Raw genomic sequence first — 22,406 nt, 5'->3', positions numbered from 1 at the left:
ACAGAGAACTTTGAAAAGCATAGCTGGGGATTTGACCTATTCAGAGATCAGAGGAAGCCTTCTGGAGAAGGCGGTATTCGATCTGGGAGCTTCAGGACCAGCAGGCAATAACCGGATGAAGAAGTGAGAACGAGCCTTCCAGGCCGAGGAAGCGGCATGCGCAGGGAGCTCGAAGCAGGAATGCGTGTAGTAAGTACAGATCGGTGGGCTGCACACAGGAAGCCAGGATCGTCGTGGGAAGAGATGAGGTCAGAGAGGTGGGGGTTGGGGGGGGGCCTGGCCATATGGAGCCTTGCAGGCACTGGGAGGAGCCTTACCCCTTCTCCCCATGTCATTCTCTAGCAAATTTATGAAATAAGAGAAATACAAGAGAATATCTACATAATCGAGATTGTTTAATAACTTGAGGAATTTGAGTTCCTTAAGGAGAAAAGGGAGAAGAGGAAAAAGAGGAAGGCAAGAGCCTAAGAATAAAAGGAAGGATCCAGGGAGGGAAAAGCTATAGAGAGAAGAGAGGAGAGGGGTGTCAGTTCAGCGCCTGGGCTTGGGGGGTGCCTGGCTTCAGACACCACCCGGCCGCCTCTTAGCTGTATGTGTAACTCAACGTTTCTGGGGCTCAGTTTCCTCATCTGTAAAATGAGGATAACAACAGTACTCTTCTCATAGAGCACCGTGAGGGCTAAATGAGTTAATGCCTGCACAGAGTGGTACGTGAGTGTTAGCTATGTGTCATCAGAGAAATAGGCTGGGTTGTGCCCTCTAAACGTCTCAGAGTCCCCAGGGAGACCCCAGGCTTAGCTCTGGTAGCTGGAGGGTAAGCAATAACTGAGGGGCAGAAGGCCCACAGTGCTGGGCTAGTATGAGACAGGCTTTGGAGGGTAGGGAAGAAATCTCCCTGGGAGACCCAAGCTCTTCCTCTCTTGAATGAGAATGTCTCTCATATGCAGGAGGGGAGCCAGATTCGGCCCTTTTCTGAGTGAAAAGGAAGGGGCTCTAGCTGCCACTCTCATAAGGAACCTCCGGTTCAGGGAAGATTATTCCCACAGCCATGACCAAAGGGGTCTAATGATAAATTCTTGGAAGAAATATCAGGGCCCATCAAGAGGCAAATGACATCAAGTTTGGGAAGTCAAGGGTAGGGTGTTTAAGCGGAGTCCTAAAAGATGAGTTAGGAGGCCAAGGAGGCCAGGGTAGGGGCTGCAAGATTGTTCTAGTCAGCATAGCATGTGCAAAGGCCCTGAGGCGAGACCCAGAATGGGAGTCGGAGGATCTGAGAAAGGCGATCAGGAGCCATATGACATGTGTGTATTACGAAGGTGGGTGGTAGTTCTTACAGGCCCTTAGGAGCCAGATAAAGACTTCGGCAGTGATCCTGAGAGCCATTAGAAGCCATGAGAGGATAACGCCCCCCTCTGCTGCCCCTTCCCCTCGCCCCCATCCCAAAACTCTGCGCAGGTAAGGTGGACGAGACTCGAGGTGGGCTCTGCATGGTGTGATTTGAGAGGTTGGAAAACTCTCTAAAACCATATCCGAAGGAGCAACATTCATCCATTCATTTATTCAACAAATTCTTTAGGAACTAACATATGCTAGGCCTGGTTTTAACACTGGGAAGATAGCAGTAGAACTTGACCAAGTCCCTCAAGGGGCTTTTAATGAGTGGGACGACACAGACGAGAGCCAGGTAAATATATAATATCCAAGGTGGTGAGAAGGGCTATGAAAGAAAATAATAAAGGAAGGTAAAGGAATGGAACACAAAGGTTGGGGGGAGGGGTGCATGCTCTAACCATTTACCAGGGGACGCGGCCCCGCAAATCTTCCCCACCACCTCCTTCCCACCGAGTGCCCGTTATTTGTACCACTATAAGGAGAGTTTAAAGATGATTTTTTAGCACCTCTCCAACCCACGATCAATAAAGTTCCCTCTCCAGTTGGCACCAAAAATGCATTTGCGGTGACCACAGGACGAGCAAACTGCTCCGCTCCCCCACATGTCGCTGCTAGCCACACGTCTCCCAGGCTGGGTAGCCGCAAGCCCTTGGCACTCTGCAATAATCCTCGCCCGACACTGTCTGCCCTTCTCTGTAGAATAGGGTGGTGAGATTATCCAGGTGTCTCCCTGGGCTTGGCCGGGCTGCATCCCTGGGCCTGTTCCAGGTCAGCCAGCAAGAAAAAAGTGGATTTAAGTGGAGTTGACAATAGGCTCAAGGGTCTTTGGCAGGGGTGGAGCGGGGGAGCCATTCTTCAACTGCCTCCTTGAGGATCATGTCACCTCTACCAGCACTTCCCGAGTGGACGGGTGTCAGAAGCAATAAGAAAAAAGAGGCGTAAGTAACAGAACCCCGCTGGCTAAATAGAGGTCCGGGGACCTCCTGTGGTTTGCATTTCTTCAGGAGCCGCTGCCGAGAGGGTGGAGGAGGAAGCGTAGTGACACATAAGAGAATAAGAGATGAGACTCGCAAAATAACGAACTGGGAACAAGAGTTCCAACCCCAAACATCAGTGTTCCAAATGCGCCTGCCAGAATTCCAATCATGAACGCCACGGAAGTATTCTGACCTTGAACCTCAGAATTCCGACTCTGACCATGAGTTCCAGCCTGGAACATCGGCATTCCGACCTTGCCTGCTAGAGTTTCGATCACGAGTAGTGAAGCTCTGGACACGTACTCTTTGGGTCCGATTACAGATTCGAGGATTCTAACAATGGAAGGCAGCCCTCTGACCTTGAACTCCTGAGTTATGACCTTGAATGGCAGTGCTCCCACAGTGAACATCATAGCGGTGATCTTAAGCAGCAGATTCCAACCTTGAACAACAGAATTCCAATCCTGAGCACCCTAATCTCTAAATTTCTGAACACTCAAGCTTTCCGGCCCGACTTTGTAGAGCTGACAACACTCCACAAAGACATAAAGTTTAATTCTACGCAATAGACTCTTCCACAGTCTCACGGACCCTGGAAATAAGCCAAATGCTCAGATGAGGAGGAGGAGGAGGAGGAGGAAGATAAAGATGACAATAAAAATAATGCCAGCTTACATTTGTTGCACGTCCGGCACTTTGCTGAGCACGTTACATCTTCATCGTATTCGATCCTCTGGATGCCCAGGGAATTTATTATTCCCGTCTTACAGACAAGAAACCTTAGGCTCAGGGCCAGCCGGGTCTGCTGACTCGGTATCCAGTACAGCAGCAGCTTTTTCTCCCTGCTCTGGTTGGAGACTGAGTAGGGGAACGTTAGACCCTATCAGCCAAGAAATTAGAGATTTACCCATGAGTCTCCCTGACTTGTGTTGTTGTCTACCAGGCGTGAGCTGCCTTGGGTTTTGGAGCCAAGTCCCAGCTGGGTGGGACGGTCATTCATTCGACAAAGACGTGCCACGCTGTGCTGTGCTTAATGCCAGGAGAAAGGAGAGGCGACGGGGTCCTGTTGCCTTGTCATCCATGCTCTACCCTCTTCGTCTCCCGTTTCCAGATGGGAGGGTCTCAGCGGCGAGAGATGATCCCTCCTCCCATTTCTAGCCATCCGAAGGCTCCGCGCTTCAAAAAACTGGAGCCCCCAGATCTGAATGTGGTCCTCAGACCTGTTCTGTTTGGCCTACTCAAATGTTTTTAATTTTTAAAAAGTATTTGCCAATGTTGAAAAATGGGCTAGGCTATCTCACATAAAAATTAAAATGATCAACAGGGCCCAGAACCTAGCCTGAAGCCGTAGCAGCTGACTCTTGAGATGCGTGCGTGTGCCCCGGTCCACCATAGCCTCCTCACCCCCTGCTGCCTCCTTCGCACTAAGGCCGAGTGTAGACTGACTTCCTTATTGAACTAGCCCTACCACACACAGTTCTTCCATCCAAACACTTCGCTTATCCACACCACTTACTTGGCCCCTGGAGCCATCTGAGTGTGAGGCCCCTGCTCTGGCCTCCATGTAGGGAGCTTGAGGAGGCCCTTTTTCCTTGACAGATTCTCTAGGATTCAGGGACCTTCTACTCCTCACCCATAGACCTTCTCAGTCATTCTTCCTAGATGGGCGGGGCCAGTTTCACAAGGGGGCAACCTGCATGGCCACGCAGGGCCCTTGCGTAGAAGGGCTGCACACGTGGTTTAATGCTCTGCTGATACCGTTTTGAAATTCTTATGAATTTTTGAACAAGGGGGCTGCATTTTCACTTCGTTCTGTGCCTTCACAAATTCTGCAGCTGGCCCTGCCAGTGGGTCACTAAAGTAATTAGGGGTACCCATCATACACACATACACACACACGCATGCACCATGGACTTCTCCATCTGTCTGGAAAACCACCTGTTTAGATGGGCTTATTTTCCCAGTCATGAGGCCAGTAAGCAGCGGGGGTTGGGGGCAGCACCCTGGCGGGAGAGGGAGGAGATTAGGGTGCTGGCTTGGGGTTGCATTTGCACAGGGCCTTATGGGGGGAGTGTGAGAGAGACTAGGCAGAGGGTTGGAGAGGTGTCTAAGCCACACCCCCACTCCAGCCACTCCTTGGCACAGTCCTTTCATGAAGAGTTTGAGCAAGCAAGGTGTCATTGGAGGCCAGACTAAGGCAAGGTTTGGGGTAGACACTCTTTCTTCTCTCTCTCTTGAGAAAAGGAAGGAAGAAGGAAAGCCAACAGCACGAATGAAGCACCTGTGCTTGGCTGCACAGTGCTGGCCACTGATACAGGTGAGTGCAACTGCCTTTCCTGCTTGGCAAAGTTACCACGCTCCTTTTCCGGCTGAGGAAATTGAGGCCCACAGAGATGGAGGGTCTCTCTTATAGCTCATATGTGGCCGTGTTGGGATTATGAACCCAGACCTCTAGAATTCTTTGCACATATCCTACCAGGAAGACGGCGTAGGAGAGGAGGGAAGACACTGGTGAAGGGGAAGGGAAGGGTGCCTCTCCCTAGTGGGCCCAACCTCAAAATAAACCAGAGAGACATTTTATCACAGAAAGAGGCCACCAAGTCCAAACTGATCATTCAATGTCAGGGAGGGCCTTTCTGAAGATGTGACATATGAGCTGACATCTGAAGGATGAGCTGGCATTGCAAGATATGGAGCCAGAGGCCCAGAGAGGATAAGAAATTCGCTCAAGGTCACACAGCTAGTTCGTGCCTTGTCTTCCTCCCTCCGGCCCTCCAACAAACCCAGTCTAACAAAGCCCCTCCTCTACATCGGGCTCTGAGGTGACTTTAGGACACAGGTCCGCAAACTTTTCCTGTGAATGTTGTTGTTACTCGAAGCAGCCTTAGATAATAGGTAAATGAATGTGGCAGATGTACCAGTAAAACTATTTATAAACCAGGCAGCCCACCCACCCTGCTTTAGAGCACAGGAAAGATCAAGGTTCTAGTGTCTGAGAACACCCTGCTTCAGTTGAGGAGATAAAACAAATTGGGAAGAAGATCAAATACAAGAGGGAGAATGCTAAATGGTGCGAGAGAGGTAGAAACAGAGAATTTGAGGAAGAAAGATCATTTCTGCAGCTCAGGAAGGAGGGAAATCAAGTTCACATTCCCAGAAAGGGTCATCTACGTTGAGAGGCCCTCTCTGACCATGCCCTGGTATTCGCCATCAAAACACCTTGCTTCTTTCCTTCTCAGCATATATATTATACCACGTGATTATGATTATTCTTTCACTTAATTTGTCATTTGTTTAATGCCTAGCTCTCTCCATATTGTGGATTATTGAATTATTTTTTGCCAGCTGACATTTATTCTCCCCACTCTTGGAAACAGTACTTCAGTTTTTCTTTGGGGAACCGTCTCTTTCCCATTCTTAGTCTCATCCCAGCTCCAGCCATTGATATATGACCCAGACCCAGCTAAGTGGTTGGCTCAGGGATGGAACAATGACAATCAACCCTGAGATTTTGCTGTAACTATCGGGAAAGAGACTTGTTTTTTCCCTAGGACGGAAGCCTGGAGTTGCTGGAGGATACCTTTCCAGCCATGTTGGTACAGCCTGCTGAGAGCCAACACAGAGAAGAGAGCTTAGAGCTATTAGAGACTACGTATTAATGACTTAAGCCCCTGGACTCAGCCTTACCTGAAGCCTTCCCTAACCAAGGACTTTTCAATTATAGATATATGTATATGTATATTTTGCTTAAGTCCATTCAAGCTTCATTTTTGTCACCTGCAACCGAGAGAATCCTAACTGATGATAAGTGCTTCACAAGCACCCAGCGGGGTGCCCGGCATGTAGTAACCTGCAATCAATGTTGGTCGTACAAACAACGGGTGGCATTGAAGCAGGACCTCAAAACATGCACGTACACCCACATTAAGTTATAAGGGCCAGAGAGTCCTAGAAAAGATGCTAACTTTGAAACCAAAAGCGTTGTCCCAGGAATTGGAGAGAGTGACTCAATCAAACTGCGGTTCGTATTTCAAGGAACAATAAAGGATGTGTAAATTTATCGAAAGCATAGGAGATAAAAGAAAATTGATCCAAAGAATCAGCGGGACTTCCAGACGTGATAAGCTAATGGAAGGCTGGTTCAACATCATCGTCTTATCTTCACCTTCCTTTTAGCTCCTCACATGCCCCTGGCAAAGCAATCACCGGCTGCCTCTTTGATACAATTCTGTCCTCAAGGACTCTAAGAGGCAATGTTGGCCAAGGTCAAGGGGCCCAAGGATCATACAGGCCTTGGAAAGACTCGCGGATAAGCCCTAGATAGCAATTAGGGAAATACAGTGGTCTATTTTTAGAATCTGTTTGATTCCAGGTCCATTACCTGGTGGATGTGAGTGATGGTGCGGAATTGGCAAATGGTAACATTATGCTCTCAAAGACAGTATCTGCCTGCCAGGCCGTGGTGGGCAATTATGGTGGAGACCAGCCTTGCTGTAGAGCAAAAATGGAGCAGTCAGCGCGTGAGGGAACACCTCAGGTTTCCTTGCTGTGAATGAAAGGCAGAAGGTCACTTCTTGGTGGCACAGGAAGTATGGGGATGGTAGTGGGCAGGTAGAGACAAGGACGGTGGGAGGAAATGGAGAGGTATACTGGGGGACTCTTGCTTTGTAAGGGAGACCCCTAACAGTCATCATAAGATCGTACAAATTTGCCCATTTATTCACTCAACAAATGTTTACTAACACTTAACTGCAATAACAATAGTGAACTTGTACTGAATACTTGCTAAGTGCCAGGTACAGACAGTACTGCTCTGAGTGCTTCGTACAGAATTGATTGTTGCGAGGGTCCTTGAATTATGAAACAGGAAATTGATTGGCCAAGTTAAGCCACTCACCTAAAGACACACAGCTCAAAAGCGACTGAGCTGAAATTTGAATTCAGGCAGCCAAGTACAGAGCCTGCTCTCTTAAGCATCCCTGTCTCTCCGTGAGCCAGTCCTGGCATCCGTGGGACATCCCGTAAACTAATCTTCGCGATGTTTTGTATGAGGAAGTTCTGAATTTCAGATTTCCAGGGCACAGAGAGGGGAGCAGTCAGTCCCGCCTGAAGGGGGTACGGGTGGGGGAGGAAAGAAGAAACCGGGCCTGGAAGGGTCGGGGAAAGAAAGGCTGTGGGCAGACAAGAGAAAGAAGGGGGTTCAAGGCAGAGGAACCAGCTTGGGCAAAGGCGTGGAGCAGAACTGGGGAAGGATGGAGTATTTGAGGAATGAGAAAAGCTGGATGTGGTGGGAGCAGAGGGGACCCTGGAGAGACGAGGGTAGGAAATGAAGGAGGAGAGGTTAGCCGGGGCCTCGAAGGTCAGGCTGACGAGTATGGACTTGATCCTGGGGACAGTGGGAACCATGGATGGATTTTAGAAAGGAGATGATTTTAACGTGAACAGAGTACCCTGGAGAAAGATGGCTCTGGTCCCCTGCAGAGGGCGGCCTGGAGGGGGAAGGCCTAAGGCAGGGAGGCCAGTGCAGGGGCTCAGGGGCTCAGAGGGAAGGCCGAAGTCCGACAGCAACAGACAAGGTCACCCCTCTGATCTTACCGCCCTAGCTCCTCCTCTGGCTCACTCTGCTCTGGCCACACTGGCCACCTGGCTGTTCCTTGACTGCCCAGACATGCTCCTGCTTCAGGGCCTTAGCGTGTGCCGTTTTCTCCACCAGGAACACTCTTCCCCAATAGCCTACATGCCCCCCTTTCCCCTTCCTGCAGGTCTCTGCCTGTTAGGCACCTTCTTGGTGAGGCCTCTCCTGACCACTCACCTGGTTACACCCCTCACCTGCTGACCTTTCTTCACGGCACCTATCACCAATCACAATAGTACATTTTTATTCGATCTTGTCATTTCATCCATAACTACTAGCTAAAAGATAAATATTTTTAAATGTAATCACAATAGCATTATCACCCCTAAAAAAAAAAAAACAAAAAACCTCACTGATTCCTCAATCACATCGAATATCCTGTTAGCATTCATCTTCCCCTGACTAGCTCATAATTTCTTTTTCACAGTTTCCTTGCCACAGTCAACATCTATATTAGTTTTCTGTGAATCATCTCACTCTCTCCCCTACTGAAATATCAGTGCCATGAGAGCTGGAGTCTTTGTTTTGTTCTCTGCTGCGTCCCCAGCATACAGCCTAGTGCTTGGCACACAGTAGACATTCCATGAATCTTATTGAATGAATGAACACATCCATATAAGAGTTTTTAACTTCGTTTAGGTCCGCGGTCCATTTTGAGCTAATTTTTTGTACGTTGTGTGAGGTAAGGGGATAATAACTTCATTCTTTTGCATGTCAGTATCTAGTTTTCCGAGCACCATTCGCTGGCCTGGGTGACTGACTCGGCATGGGGAGAGAAGGGGGCGAGAAGTCCAGTCACTGAGGATGGCCCTGGGGTCGTGAGGGTCAAAGGCCTTAACACGCAGGTCTTTGGTTGGGTCCCCTGGAACCAGATCCTAAGGCAGGGATGCAAGTACCGGTGGCTCACGGGGGGAGTAATTCCAGAAAACACAAAGGGGAGAGAGGACGTGAGATCGAGAAGGGAAAGAAGCCAAACAGGGAGAATGATCAAGCCAGGGACCACTGGGGCAGTTGCGGCTGAATTCTGAGGAACTCTGGGGGCCAGTGCAGGCCATGCCCCTCTGAGTTACACCCCACCCAGGGGTTAGGGAGCGGGGGTGTTGATACACCTCCTCCCATCAGCTGACTGTTGCAAACTGCTCCAGGTGGGTCATTAGCTCCCTGTCTTACTGGACTCCGCTGGCCAGAGGAGGCTTCCAGGCAAAGAACCGTGGGTGCTGGCAGCTGGAAGTTGGGCTAGAACACCGAAATGGTAAGAGCTCAAAGGACACTGACCGCGTCTCCTTTCTCATGGTCAAGTCCTTGTTCTGCCCAATTGCCTGCATGACTTTCAGCTAATTACGTAACCTCCCCTTACAATGATCATGTATCATTTTACAACAATGTATTTTTTAAAAAGGAGCTTATTTATCTGGCAGGAGTGTCAGGAGGATTAAATGAGACAATAACAATTAAAAATAACAACAACAACAAAACCCTCACAGTGGAGAGCCTTCCATGTGCCAAACCCTCTTTGAAGTGCTCTGCGTGCATTAACTCATTTGATTCTGGTAGCAATTCAATGAGGCAGGCACTGCTATTCTTCCCATTTTATGAGTGGGGCACAGGGAGGTGCAGTAGTTCGCCCCAAATCGCATGTTTAGTGAGTAGAGGAGCCAGACTTTGAACGTGGGCAATCCAGCTCCAAAATCAGGGCTCCTGTGCATGACGCTGTTAGGATAGAAGTACACGGAGTGCTGGGTTTGGGTTGGTGCTTAATGCATGCTCGTTCTCCTTCGGTTAATCATGCTTTGGCCAAGCTGCTCCTTTGGCCATCGCTTTTCCCTCCTACGTGTTTCCACATTCTCTAGCCTATCATAGCCTTTCAAACCCCCTGAGACACCAGCTGCCAAGGTATGATCCTGGTCAGGCTTCCTGGAGGAACGGAAAGATCCCCGAGCCTCGATGAGGGTAACAACACGATCAGAAGGGTCTGGAAACAGACCTTTCCAGAAAGTCCTTGATCTTTCACCAACTTCTTGTGAGACACAGGCAAGTCCTTAAAGCATCCTCCACATTTCCCTTTAGCAAATTGGGATACTGGATTACGAAGTACGGCTTCGACGCTTTACATGCACCCTCATACTTTATCCTCCAGGCACCGCTGTGAGGTGGGTTTTATTATCATCTGCGTTCACAGATTAGGAAATAAAAGTTACGGGAGGGGAAGGGACTTGCCCAAAGTCCAGAGCTAGGAAGCGGCAGGGCTGGGATTCAAGCCCAGTCCCGTGTGACCCCACAGCCAGGATCCTGAATCTCTGGTACGTTGTCTCCCAGGAATAAACATAAGCATCCGCGAAGACCAAGTCAGGTCCAGCTAAGCCTCAGCCAGGTGACTCATAACGCTGAGGAGCCCCATGAATTCCGAGTGGGTTTCCCTCCTTTTTCTCGATGACAATGCATGAGTCCCGCCGCCAGCTCAGGTCAAGGAGGCAGAAGCATCATCACACTAAGCATGAAGTCCAAAAGGGACAGGCAGTGGCCCTACAATCAACACAGCTGGAATAGCGGAATTCGGCGATGACACTAATAATCGCTATTGTCATTTACTGAACGTTTACCGTGGGTTGGGCACTAGGCAAAGCTGCTTCTGCAGATTGTCTTCCAATGTCCCTACATGATGAGCTCCATTTCCTAGATGAGGAAACTGAGACTCAGAGAAGGAAAGGAATTTGCCCAGGGTCATATTCCTGATAAAGGTGGAGCTGAGAAATGAACCACATCTGTTGGACTCTAGCATTGATTTTTAATCAAACCTATAGTGGGCCAAATACTGACCACTGTCCCTAAAAAAAAAAATACCCCCTCTTTTGAATATAATACTAACAATAATTCACATGTAGAAAGTAGTTTCCATTTGCAAATTACGTTTACATCTGGAATCTCATTGAATCATCAAAACAGCCTGAAGAGGTGGGCACTGCTATTATCACCGTTCTGCAGATGAGCTCACTGAAGCTCAGAGAGCCTGAATGATTCCAGGATTAAGAAACTGAAGCTTGGGAACCAGACCAACCGGGGTTCAAACCCTGGCTCTGCCATTTTCATTCCTTCAATAAATATTTACTGAGCACTTAGCTGCATGAGCTCTGGCAAGTGACTTCGCCTCTCAGAGCCTCCATTTCCTCTTCGTAAGAGTCTTCACACCACCCATTAAATCCATTGCCTCCCTCACCTTAAACTGCCAGACACTTGCTTTCCCAGGTTTCCCTGCAGCTAGAGCATGAGCATGTGACCTGATCCTGGCCAATGGGATTTAAAAAGAAATCTGCTAGGGGAGTTCAGAGGAAAGAGTCATCTCTCAGGAAAAACGTGATGCATAGGAAGAAATGTCCATCTTCATTGGTCGGATATCATGTGTTTACATGTAAAGCTGGATCTGGGTAGCCATTTTGTGATATGAGGCACCAAGCCACCTTCGGGAGTTAGAGAGACAGAAGGATGGAAAGAATCTAGAATCCCGATGGCATCATGGAGCCATTAACCGGATACCAGCTACCTTGGAACTTCCTGTTAAGTGAGATGATACATCTTCCTCCTTATGGAGGCCACTTTGAGTTTTCTATCCCGTTACTTGCAGCCCAAACTGGCAGACTATTTGGATTGTTGAAGAGACTTCAATGAGATAGTGGGTGCAAAGCTGCACTAATCAGCGCCTGACAGAGTGGATAGCAGCTGCTCTGGAAATTAGGGCATCAACTTAGGACTTGACTGTTCCAGGGAATGCGGATACTCCTAGCCTAGCAAATTGGTTCCCGCTCTCCACCACTGAGAAAAGCCTGTAGTTTTCCGAGAAAGAGGAACCCCAGTAATGGCTCAGCACTGAAACCCTGTCACTTTGTTGGGGCCGACCCCAGCTTCCAAACAGGAATCAATCACACTGCATTTTGCCTAATGGATTTTGATTTTTCACTCCCCTGATGGTGAAGGCGAGGGCCTGTGCTTTGGTTTGTCTCTGGGTTGCCAGAACATCCCATCAATTATTAACAGCGTCGGCTCAGCCTCCCCGTACTGCTATCAGGAGAAAAGGGTTTGCCGCAACTCAGCCCACCCAGCCATAGAGAACAGACTCTGCTCCTTATTATTTATAACAATAAACCCCATCTACTATGCGCTAGGCACCGTGCTAAAGTTTGACAAACACGATTTCATGATCACCCTTCAAGGAGGGCCTTTTATCTCCATTTTACAGGCAGGAAGCTGGGGTTTGGAGAGTTGGAGAACTTGCCTAAGACCAGAAGCTGGAGAGGGTGGGGGAACTGGGCCTGGAACCCCAGGTCTGTCCTTGCTCTTAAACATATGAGTTATGGCCTTTTTTTTTTTTTTTTTTTTTTTTTTTTTAATCTTGCAACCACCCAGAAATGATCCTCCGTTTTACCCCCTGGTTCTGTGGCATCTGAGAAGTTTCTGTGGGCCTCGCTGTCTGACAAGTAAGGCATCCAAACTGGGGAGATGGTGTTGGTGGTACAGTGGTGAGCATAGCCACTTTCAAAATTTGGGGGATGGGTGGGCTGAGGTGAGCAAAGCACGCATGATTGAAGGGGGCCAGAGGCACAGGAAACTGGGTTGCAAGTGGGCAGTGAGGACGAAGCAACAGAGCCCCAAACCCGGAGACACAGTGACTGGCTGATTGCTTGATCCATTCATTTATTTTACATGTAGTTATTTGAGTTCCTCTGTGCCAGGCACCATGATGGACGCTCGGAACAGAGGAGGGAATACAACTGATGGAGCGCATAGTCTTGTGGGAGAGAGACAGAGAAACAAAAGGACGCAGATACCATTTCAGACAGCGCTTAAGACCTGTGCAGGAAAGATACTGCACAATACGACAGAGACTGAAGGGAAGGAGGTTGTTTTACGCAGGGCTCAGGAAAAGTCTCTCTGAGGAGGGGATATCTTGGCAGGGGGGAATGAAGAGAAGAGGCTGGCCATGAGACAGTCTGAGAAAGAACATTCTAGGCAGCAGGAAGAGCAAGTGCAAAGGTCCTGAGGTAGGATAAAGCCTAATCTGTTCTAGAAACAGCAAGGAGGCCAGAGGGGCTGGAGCAAGAAAACTCAAGGAGAGTCGAAGAAATCAACTCTAAGAGGTCATGGGCTTGATTCAAGTAGGGTCTGCTATGCGATGTGAAGGTTTGGATTTTATCCTGAGTGTGATGGGAAACCTCTGGAGGATTTTAAGCAGATGAATAATGTGATTCAATTTACATTTTGCAAAGCTCATTGTGGCTGCTGAGTGGGCAGCGGATTGCAGGGGGCATCAGGGGCTTCAAACTCACACTTGAGTTTGAATTTCTGGCTACTCCTGTGTTTCCCGCTCTGTGACTTCTCTGAGTCTGAGAAAGGTGGGATAAAATAGAGAATTGGTACAAGGATTAATTGCGTTGTTATACTTCATACACGGTAGAGATGTTTGATCAATGGCGGTCAGGATTTCTATACAGAGGATCAGCGAGCCTGTCTTTCTTCCAATTCCAGCTCTAGAGACAGAATATCCTAGACCACCCGTTTGCCAGGAATGTGTGCCGGTTGAACCTGGGATCACAGAGCGGTCACGAAGGTCATTCCTGCTAGGAGATTAACTCCAGGGAGAGATGAGGCTGTTTATTTCCAAACAGCCTCTTTTGCAAGCCTGAGCTCCCCTGCCTTGCCCCATGTCAGCACAAACACTGTACTTTGCTTCTTCTCTAAGAGGGTGGCCCTTTCCTTCCCTGCCCCTCAATTCTATGTCTTAGGGAACGGGGCAGGGAGGAGGGGGAGTCATGATGGACCTACACCTGGGCAGAAACCCATGTCAGGCCTGGAAATAGCAAAATAAGTCTGTTGATCCTAAGCCGGTTAAGGGTGAGTGACTCTGTCCTAAGAGAGAGGCTTTTTGGACACGAAACCTGGGGCAGGATTATGGCCAGAAGTAGCCCACAACCTCAGAAGAGAAAATCAGGCCTAGGAATCTGTGTCCTCTTTAGGGTTGACAGAGAAGAGAGAAAACCTGCGGGCTTCCCTCCACCCTCCTACCAGCACCCCCCTCCTGCATCCACTCTCAAAGGCCTCCCCTCTGGTGGTCAGATCTGAGGAAAGAACCCCACAGGGTCCCCTGCAGACCCAGCCCTGCAGGTGAGCCTTCAGTGAGGAGCTAACTAGGGCAGGGGGATCCCACGATGAGAGGCCAGGCTGGATGGAGGCAGCCCTAGCTAATCCATCATGGCTGGCATGTAGGCTTCCTCCTCCTTCTTCCTTTTCCCATGAATACATTGACCTATCTCCCCCTCCCCCCATCCCGTCTCTTGGCTGTGCTCTCAGAGAGCGAGTTATGTTCAACATGTCTCTCCCAACTTGGTCTTCCTGGATTCCGACATTAACACCTCTCTTTTCTAGGCTCCCCCTGGGCCCCGCATGACCCCTTTTAGAGTGCTGAACACAGTGTTGCCACTTATCCTGACACCTAGCATGTTGGCCATCTGAAGACAGGCCCCATCTCTCTGAGGCATTCCTAAAACCCAGCCTGACACGGAGAAGTCGCTCATCAACCAGTGACTTCCGATCCTGGCCCGGCCCCCGCACCCAAGGGCTCTTTCAGTCCCTTGTAGCTTCTGCCTTTACCCAGCAGCACACAGGGCTCCCTGGGCCGCCTGGGGCGATCAGACTCGTCCCTGCCGCCTTCTCCTGCTTTATTTTTCGCGTCGCCTCATTTTTCTCTCCTAGTTCGAAATTTACATTCTCTGCTGACAGCCAAAGCATCTTTACAAGCTGCATCAAACCATTCTTGGAATAAACTCACCAAATAAATAAAGAACGAACGAGGGGTGACCCTTCGCCCACAAGCATCCACAGCCAGCTGCACGCGTCACGTGCGCACACACCCACCTCTGAGTCCCTTTGCCTCGTTTTTTTCTTACTTGTGTTAAAACTGCCTGACAGTATCTCAGGGTCTTTAAGCAAATCTGTAAGCTGCTTCCATTCAATCCTCGGGGCAAACGGGTTAAAAATACAGGGAGAAGTACTAAAATCGCCGGGTGACACCCCCTCCATCCTGAGCCTGGGGCTTCTCAAGGGACCATTATGCAGAATAGACCAGACTCAACTCTACTCCATCCCAAGGCTTCATGGCCTCTCTGGGCGCTCTTTCTTATTTGCAACGTCCTTCCTCTCGCTGTGGGTTTTTGTCTCTGCAAATCCTTTCCTCTAACAACGTAGGGTATAAAGTATTGAATAAAAGGATGGCGTGACCAATGCCACATAGGAGCAGTCTGAAGGAGTTGGTGCTCACCTCTGATGTTTCAGCGGTAGCTCCTCTGCCCTACTGGTCTTCGTATTTGGGAACTAAGCCAGAGTCCCCCAGCTGTGGTCCTCAACCCGGAGGCGCGGGAAGAGCCCCCCAGCGCCCAGATCCCAGACTCACCTTGGCAGCCACAGAGGAGTTGGGTTTCTCCAGTAGGTCCCAGAGCTTTTTCCTTTTCTCCGCGCAGCACGTGTTATCGAACTCCTCACCCTCGCGCTCGCGCAGGGTCTCGGCCTCGCGCTTGAGCTCCTCGTTCATCTGCTCCTTCTTCTGGTGGTAGCGCGCCTGGCAGCAGGACTCCAGGTAGATCTCGTCGATGCCCCAGTAGTCGAGCTCTTGGCTGAAGCTGAGAGCGCACATCTCCTCCATCATGTGCAGCCGCCCGGTGCGGTAGAAGTTGAGAATGGAGGTGAAGGCGCCTGGGTGGCGGTCGAAGAAGTACTCGTTGTCATCGAGGCTGTAGTCGTCGCACACCTCGAGCAGTGAGTCGTGCGTGTTGCAGTCACGGAGCTTGCCCAGCCTCGTGCGGGGCAGGCGGTCCAGGGTGCGCCAAAGCACCTCGTGCGCCAGGCCGCCAACGTTGAGGCGTACGCGCCGCGAGCACGCCTTGCTGCGAACGATCTCCATGGGCTCGGGCGGCAGCGAGCTGGTGGAGCGGGAGCCATGCTTCGTCATGCCCGCCGGCATCGCTGGTCCGGCCTCCCCCGCCCCCCCTGCCCCCCCAGGCCGCTGTCACTGGACGGCAAGGCCGGCTGCCTCGGGGGAGGGGGGCAGGGAGCGCTGTGGGCTGTTGGGGGTGCAGGGACCCGCGCTGGAGCGCGTCACGGCCCTCTTCTCACCTCCATCCCGACATCTGCAAGGCAGAAAGCGGACAAAGGTTAGCAAACAGGGAGCTGGGTGAGGCCCCTCCTAACCTCTTCACCCGGGCCCCAGCCGGCCTTGACCTTCCCCGCGCTTAAGCGGCTCAGGGGGCGGGGGCAGAAAGGCTGGGCGCTGTCCGAACAGCCGGTGCTGAAGTCCGCCCCACCCCATGGATGGAGGGAGGGGCCGCCCTTCAGAGCTAGAAGAGGGCCCCCAAGAGGCGCCCCAAGGGCCCGGGAGGCCCCACCCCGGCTTCTGCGGCCCCAGGCTCGACCCAGCCGCCTGGGGCGCTGTCCGTCCCTTCGAGTGCTGAAACTCTCTTCTCTCTAGGTCTCCTCGTTGAGTCCCGAACCCGGTCCCGCAATGAGGAGAGAGGGGAGCTCCATGAAAAAAACTTTTTTTTTTTTTTTTTAAAAAGACTTCATATCTTTTCCTTCCCCCGCTCCGAGATAATTAGGATTTGAGGGCCAGGGGGTGGCAGTAGGTTTGCTTTTTCTAAGCCTTAAAATACTTGGGGGGATTCTGGGGGGTGGGGGACGATGTCAGGTGCGCACCTGTCGGAGGTCACAACAGACAGGGTGGTCACGACAGCCACATTGTCCTGGAGCGACCTCTCTCCCCAAGCCACGGGAGCATTTCTTGAGGTCTTTCCGGCAACGAGATGAGCCCTGAAGACGCTAAGCCCAGCTCTGCAAGGGGTCCCATCCCTACCTCTGCGCCCCCTAACCCACCATGGGAGGGGTGCGCAGAGTCCTGGGAATCCACCTGCTTCATCTTCCCCTCGCTCCTTCCCCTCCTCCTCCTCCTCCTCCTCCTCCTCCTCCTCCTCCTCCTCCTCCTCGCTCCTCTCCTGCGATGGCTTTTTATAACTCCGTGTTCTGCGCCTTTCCTGGGGCTTGGAAGGGAAGGGGTGGGGGAGGTGGGAGGCGGAGAAACAAGCTGAATTTTCTGGCCTTTTCAAAACGTGCCCTCCTCCCGCCGCGCACTGGTGATTTTGGGGGCTCCTTTGAGCCCCTAGGCAGTGAGGCTCACGCCCCTTCCCCTAGCCCTGAAATGGATATCGCGCGTCTCCCCAGGCCCCAGCCCTGTCCGCCCCCCCCCCCACTCCAGCCTGGAGCCGTGGAGCCTGGGTAGACCAACAGGCCGAGCTGCAGCAGGCGAGCCCCCCGCTCGTGTCCCCTGCGCCTCCACCTCGGACCTCATGCCTCGACACTTACCCCCCGGGCGGCCGCCTCCCGGGGCGGAAGACCGCACATCGCCCCGGCCGCCCGGGCGCCCCCGCCCGCCGGCAGCGGCGGACCCGGGGCCGGGCCGGGCCCGGCCTACGCCGGCCGGGCAGGCGACGTGCCGGGGCTGCAGGCGCTGCGAAGCTGGGGCGGGCTCTCCGAGGCTGGGGGCGCAGGCGGACGCTGCCCGCGCGGGTGGCAGGACCGCTATCGGGCGGCGCCTCCTGCTCCACCACCTCCTTCTGCTCCCGCGGCAGCAGCGGCGGCGGCAGCGGCTGCTCGGGCGAGATCAACAAGTCGGGGCTGAGCTTCGGCTCCGCGCTCGCTGCAATTCTGTCCCGCACTTCAGAGCGCCCGGAGTCCAGCACCGAGGCGGGACGGCGCCACCTGCGGGTCGCAAACGTGCGCGCCATTTAACTCCTGCCTGCCCGGCCCGCCCTGCTGCTGAGATTGGGGGCTGGCTGGGGATTTGGGCGAGGAGCACCTGGTGGTCTTACCCTTTCCACCTGGGCTCCCGCCACTGCCTTCTTGTTCCTCCCACCTTCCTTAGTCCGGTCACCAACGTGAGCTGCGTGCCTACTGTGTGCAAGACACTAGGATAAGGGTCTGAGATAGAGTTGTGAACCAAACACAACGTTAGGCCCTCGTGGAGCCGGTTGGGGAAAGACCCAAAACAAGAAAGTCAGTGAATATGTCAGACAGTGATAAGCTGTGGGGGGGATCATGAAGCAAGGGACAGGGACAGAGGCGTGGGGGCGGGGGGCGGGAGTTAGACAGCAATTTTAAATAGCCCTCAGGTTCGTGAGCTTCCATTCTGGATTCTAAAATCTAATTCTAGAGTGGAATTCGAGATTCTAGTGGGGGAAGGTTAGGGTTGGTGATAACTACTAAGAGAAAAATAAAGCAAGGTGAGGGGAAGAAGGAGTAAGGAGCGAGCGTAACTGCGCCCCTCCTTTACGCAAATATATATTTACTGCATGATAAGTAAGTAGGTGCTGGAAATACCGTGGTGAACCCTCTGCTCTGGAGAAGAAAAGCTGTGAACAAGTCACCAGGGCCCAAGGGAAGGTCTTTCCCTTCTCTAGCCCTTTTCTACATTTCTAAGATTAAGTGATTTGTTTCCATAATATTATTATATATCTTTAATCTGTTCACTTCTCATCAACTCCATCAGTATGACCCTTGTCCAAGATGCCATCGTCTTGTGGGCAAAGGTCAGGGATGCTGCTATAAACACCTTCCAATGCACAGGACAGACCTCCAAAATGAAAAATTCTCCAGCCCTGAATGTTAATAGTGCCAAAGTTGAGAAACTCTGGATTAATTTAATAAAAGGCAAAGGTATGTCCCAGTCTGGAAATGCTATTCTCTTATTCAGTAATTAGTGAGCACCAATAATTGCCAAGCACTACTCTAGACATTGGAGGTACAGTAAAGATAAAACAGGAATTCCCTATGCCCACTATATTCTGGTGAGGAAGACAGTTAATAAACAAGTAAATAAATGAACCAGGTCATTCGGATTATGATAAATGCCATGAAAAAAGTAAACAAGAGGAAGCGATAGAGGATGCCTGAGAGAGGTGTCAGCAACTTTAGATAGGGTGGTCAAGCAGGGAAGGCTTCATAGAGGAGGCGCTATATCTAAGCTGAGAACCTGAAGGCAGGAAGGAGACAACCGTGTGAAGTTCTGAGGAAGGAGGTTCAGGCAGGGGAACCAGAAAGAGAAAAGGCCCTACAGTGGAAATGAGCATGGGAAGGGATTTTAGAGAGATGAACAAGACCAGGCTATGCAGAGAGCTTCATTGGGGTTTTATACTCAAGCTTAAGGAATAAGTCTGAGTTTTTCTCATAATGATGGGAAACCATGATAGAGTTTTAAGCAGGGAGATCCCATGTGCTGATATATGTCTTGAAGTGATTCTTCCAGATGCTGTGTGCATTGTGGCGTATTGGGAGACAAAAGGTGACGGCGGGAAGAACCATCATGGGACTTCTGCAATTTTCCAGGCCAGAGGTAATAGGACTTGCACTGGGATGATGGTGGCGGAGATCGCTGGGCGACTTCAAGGCTCTGATGAGGAGACTCCTCCCTGAGCCCAAAGCTAGTGCTAGAAATTCCACGTCATTCAGATTTTTCCCTCTGGGTGGCCTGATTCCTGCAACTCCTGGCTCCAGATTCAGATAAAGAACATCTGGATGCACCGGATCTTGGAAGTGCAGACAATGGGAACACTTTGCAGCAAACAGCCCTATTGGTACTACTTTTCCATTCACTTACTCAACAAGGATTTAGTGCAAACTTATTCAGAAAGGTAAGGTGGCTCAGAGAGCAAGATCTGAAGTTAGAATGACTGGTGTTAATATTTACTTGCAGAATGACCCTGGGCAAGTGGTCTAATCTTTCTGGGACTCAATTTTTCTCTCTGTAAAATGGAGATGGGAATAAAGAAAGTACCAGCTTCATAGGGTTATTATAAGGAATTTCTAGAAAGCGCTTACTCATTGCTGGCTCTCATTGTCTGATAAACGGTGGGCTACCCAAGAGCAGGAGCTGGTCTGTCTTGCTCATCTCAAGTAATAGAACACCTAACTAATGGGGGCTTAAAGAATCAGGAGGAGGGTGGTATGAGAGTTGATTCAGCAGCTCAAGTATGTTATTAAGGACCCAGATTTCTTCTATCCTTTTGCTCTGTCTTCTTCAATAGGCTCTTTGTCCTGGGCTCGTTGGCTCATAGTCACAAAATGGCTACCACCACTCTGGGTATCAGTCTCCATAAAATCATATTCAAAGGCAAAAAAAAAAAAAAAGGGAGATGGCCAAATTGGTCAAAAATAATTCTCCTGCCACGCTTCTCTCTCTTTTTTTTTCATAACCTCCCTACCCACTGCAAGTGCAAGTTCCCAACCATGGGTCACATGGCCACTCCTAGACCAATCACCTGCAAAGGGAACAGGATTCACCCCATAATGCTGGGTCCATTACTGCCCTCACAAAACCGAAGTTTGTTTAACAAGGAAGAAGTAGAGACTGAATTTGGGTAGGCAACCAACTGTGTCTGCTACACTGTTTCCATAGTGCCTAGCACAGTGCCAGGTACAGGGTAACTACTCAATAAATATTTGTTGAATGAATAAATAAATCATGTTATATGAGAGCATATACAAAATTATGAATAAGACACAACTCTGGCCTCAGGAATACCCAATCTGATCAGTGAGGTGGGGCTAGGGATACAGAAATAAAATTGGCAGAGACCTCTCTTATTGGCCCCTCCCTGACTCCAGGCCTTTAATGAGGAGGCCCTTTGTGATGGTTTGTGGCCTCAAGTCAACTGAACTGATCTTTGTATATATCTCTTTTAAAGAAATGGCATGTACATAAGCAGTGTTCCAGTCCTCTGGGAAATCCCATTTGCCAAATAATAGAGGCCATGAGCTGGTGATCTGCTGACTTGCGTTGTTTGATCATCACAGTATTTTTTTTTAAATGTAAATCGATATTTAAACATTAGATGCACTTACATAAAAATCCGGATTTCAAGCTTCTCTTAAAAAATTAGAGGAACCGATGACCGCTGGGCCCACCTTCTGCATAACATGGGAATTATGGCTGGTATGGAGTAGTGGCGGCCCGTGAGTCACGGCTGCCCCCTTCAGGCAGGATGTGCTCTCCAATTTGCTAGTCTCCACATCTCCCTAATGTTCCTCACTCAGGCCACTTTTCTCATTTATGTTACTTGCCTGATCTTGTTATAAATTCAAGTCCATGCTCCTTGCATACAAAGACCAAAGATGTCTAAAGAGGTTATCTTGCCTCTTTCTGGTTCCCTGGCTCTGCACTGCGCTCGATTTAGAATTTGTATTTTCTGAATAAAAAGGCTATATGTGATTCAAAAGCAACTACGACTTATTCATTTCTTAGAATTTTCCATCATGATAATTGGAGAGACTACCCAGAAATAAAGCCAATATGAGAAAAAGTACAGGCCACAGACTGAGACACTGAGTAATGCCAATGTCACTAGAGCTCCTGGATCCAGCCATGCCTGAAGGCAGTGCCTCTGGATTTTCCAGTTACGTGAGCTAGTATGAACCTCTTTTACTTAAGCCAGATTGGGTTGTGATTTTGTCATTGTGTCCCAAAGAGCCCAACTGATATAATTTTCTCTCCACTAACCAGAAGTTTACCATCTCCTTATAACGCACTTATAAGAAACAGGGACAAAACAAAACAAAAACAAAATGAACTTACAGGAAACAGGGCAAAAAGAGTAATAAAACTCAGAATGATATATAGAGAAGGGGTCCTACAATAAGAGTTCAGATGGGAAAACTAAAAAACTCATTGAGGGGAACAGCATTCCAGTGGTCATACAGTGAGTGGGCAGCTGAGTACCAACACCAGGTCACAAACCATCTTCTGCTCAGGCCTCTCGGACCTCCTGCTGAGTGGTGTTGAGAATTTTCCCTGAGACCGAGTGAGGTCGACTTGGCCCAATTCATCCATGTAAATACAAATGAATCTCCCTCCAAACTGTACTGGCAAAAGACGCGTCCATTTAAAGTCAGATATGTTTTTCTTGGACTCCATAATGCCAGCTATCATTTATTTATAACCCCACTGAGAGTCCGACTCAGGTTTCTCTTCATTTCTGCGCACTGAGCAAGACTAATTAATCCCCACTTCCCTCTCCCCCACGGACCCCTGGGAAGAAATAATTGCTTTGTGAGGGTGGTTATGGGGGTACCCGAAGGCTCAAGGGAAATCATTGATCTCTCTGAGTGGACGTCACTCAGGACAACTTTACCGTGGCCTTGCCCAAAGTTCCAGCAACCCCAGGGATTTTTCCATCAGCTTGAACTCCCATCTTCTCACCCATTTTTCTCTTGTCACACCCAATAATAATAATCACAATCACGGGACGAATGGGGTTAATGATAGAATCTACCTACCTGCTGGGGCGGACTGAGAAAATGCATATGAAGTACTTAGC

The 22,406-nt window shown here is 50.0% G+C and overlaps 1 protein-coding gene across 2 annotated transcripts in view; it reads right to left on the bottom strand.

Moving 5' to 3' along the window:
* KCNB1 (potassium voltage-gated channel subfamily B member 1) overlaps positions 1–17,461 on the bottom strand; it is an 87,781-nt gene extending 70,320 nt beyond the window's left edge. Inside the window, exons 1-2 of one of the 2 annotated variants that reach the window (XM_016143725.2) lie at positions 17,401–17,461; positions 15,443–16,175 (exon numbers count right to left, since the gene is read on the bottom strand). In XM_016143725.2, the coding sequence (XP_015999211.1) occupies positions 15,443–16,009 (567 nt within the window). In that variant the 5' untranslated portion in view covers positions 16,010–16,175; positions 17,401–17,461. Of the gene's footprint in view, positions 1–15,442; positions 16,176–16,737; positions 16,891–17,400 lie in introns of those variants that run through there. The other variant, XM_016143724.2, reaches the window with a different exon arrangement.
* Between the last annotated feature and the right edge of the window lie 4,945 nt (positions 17,462–22,406).

Source organism: Rousettus aegyptiacus, unplaced genomic scaffold (assembly GCF_014176215.1).
Source record: "Rousettus aegyptiacus isolate mRouAeg1 unplaced genomic scaffold, mRouAeg1.p scaffold_m13_p_12, whole genome shotgun sequence".
In the NCBI taxonomy this organism is placed as follows: domain Eukaryota; kingdom Metazoa; phylum Chordata; class Mammalia; order Chiroptera; family Pteropodidae; genus Rousettus; species Rousettus aegyptiacus.
Note: the sequence above shows the minus strand (reverse complement) of the source record. Positions and strands in the feature narration are given on the sequence as shown.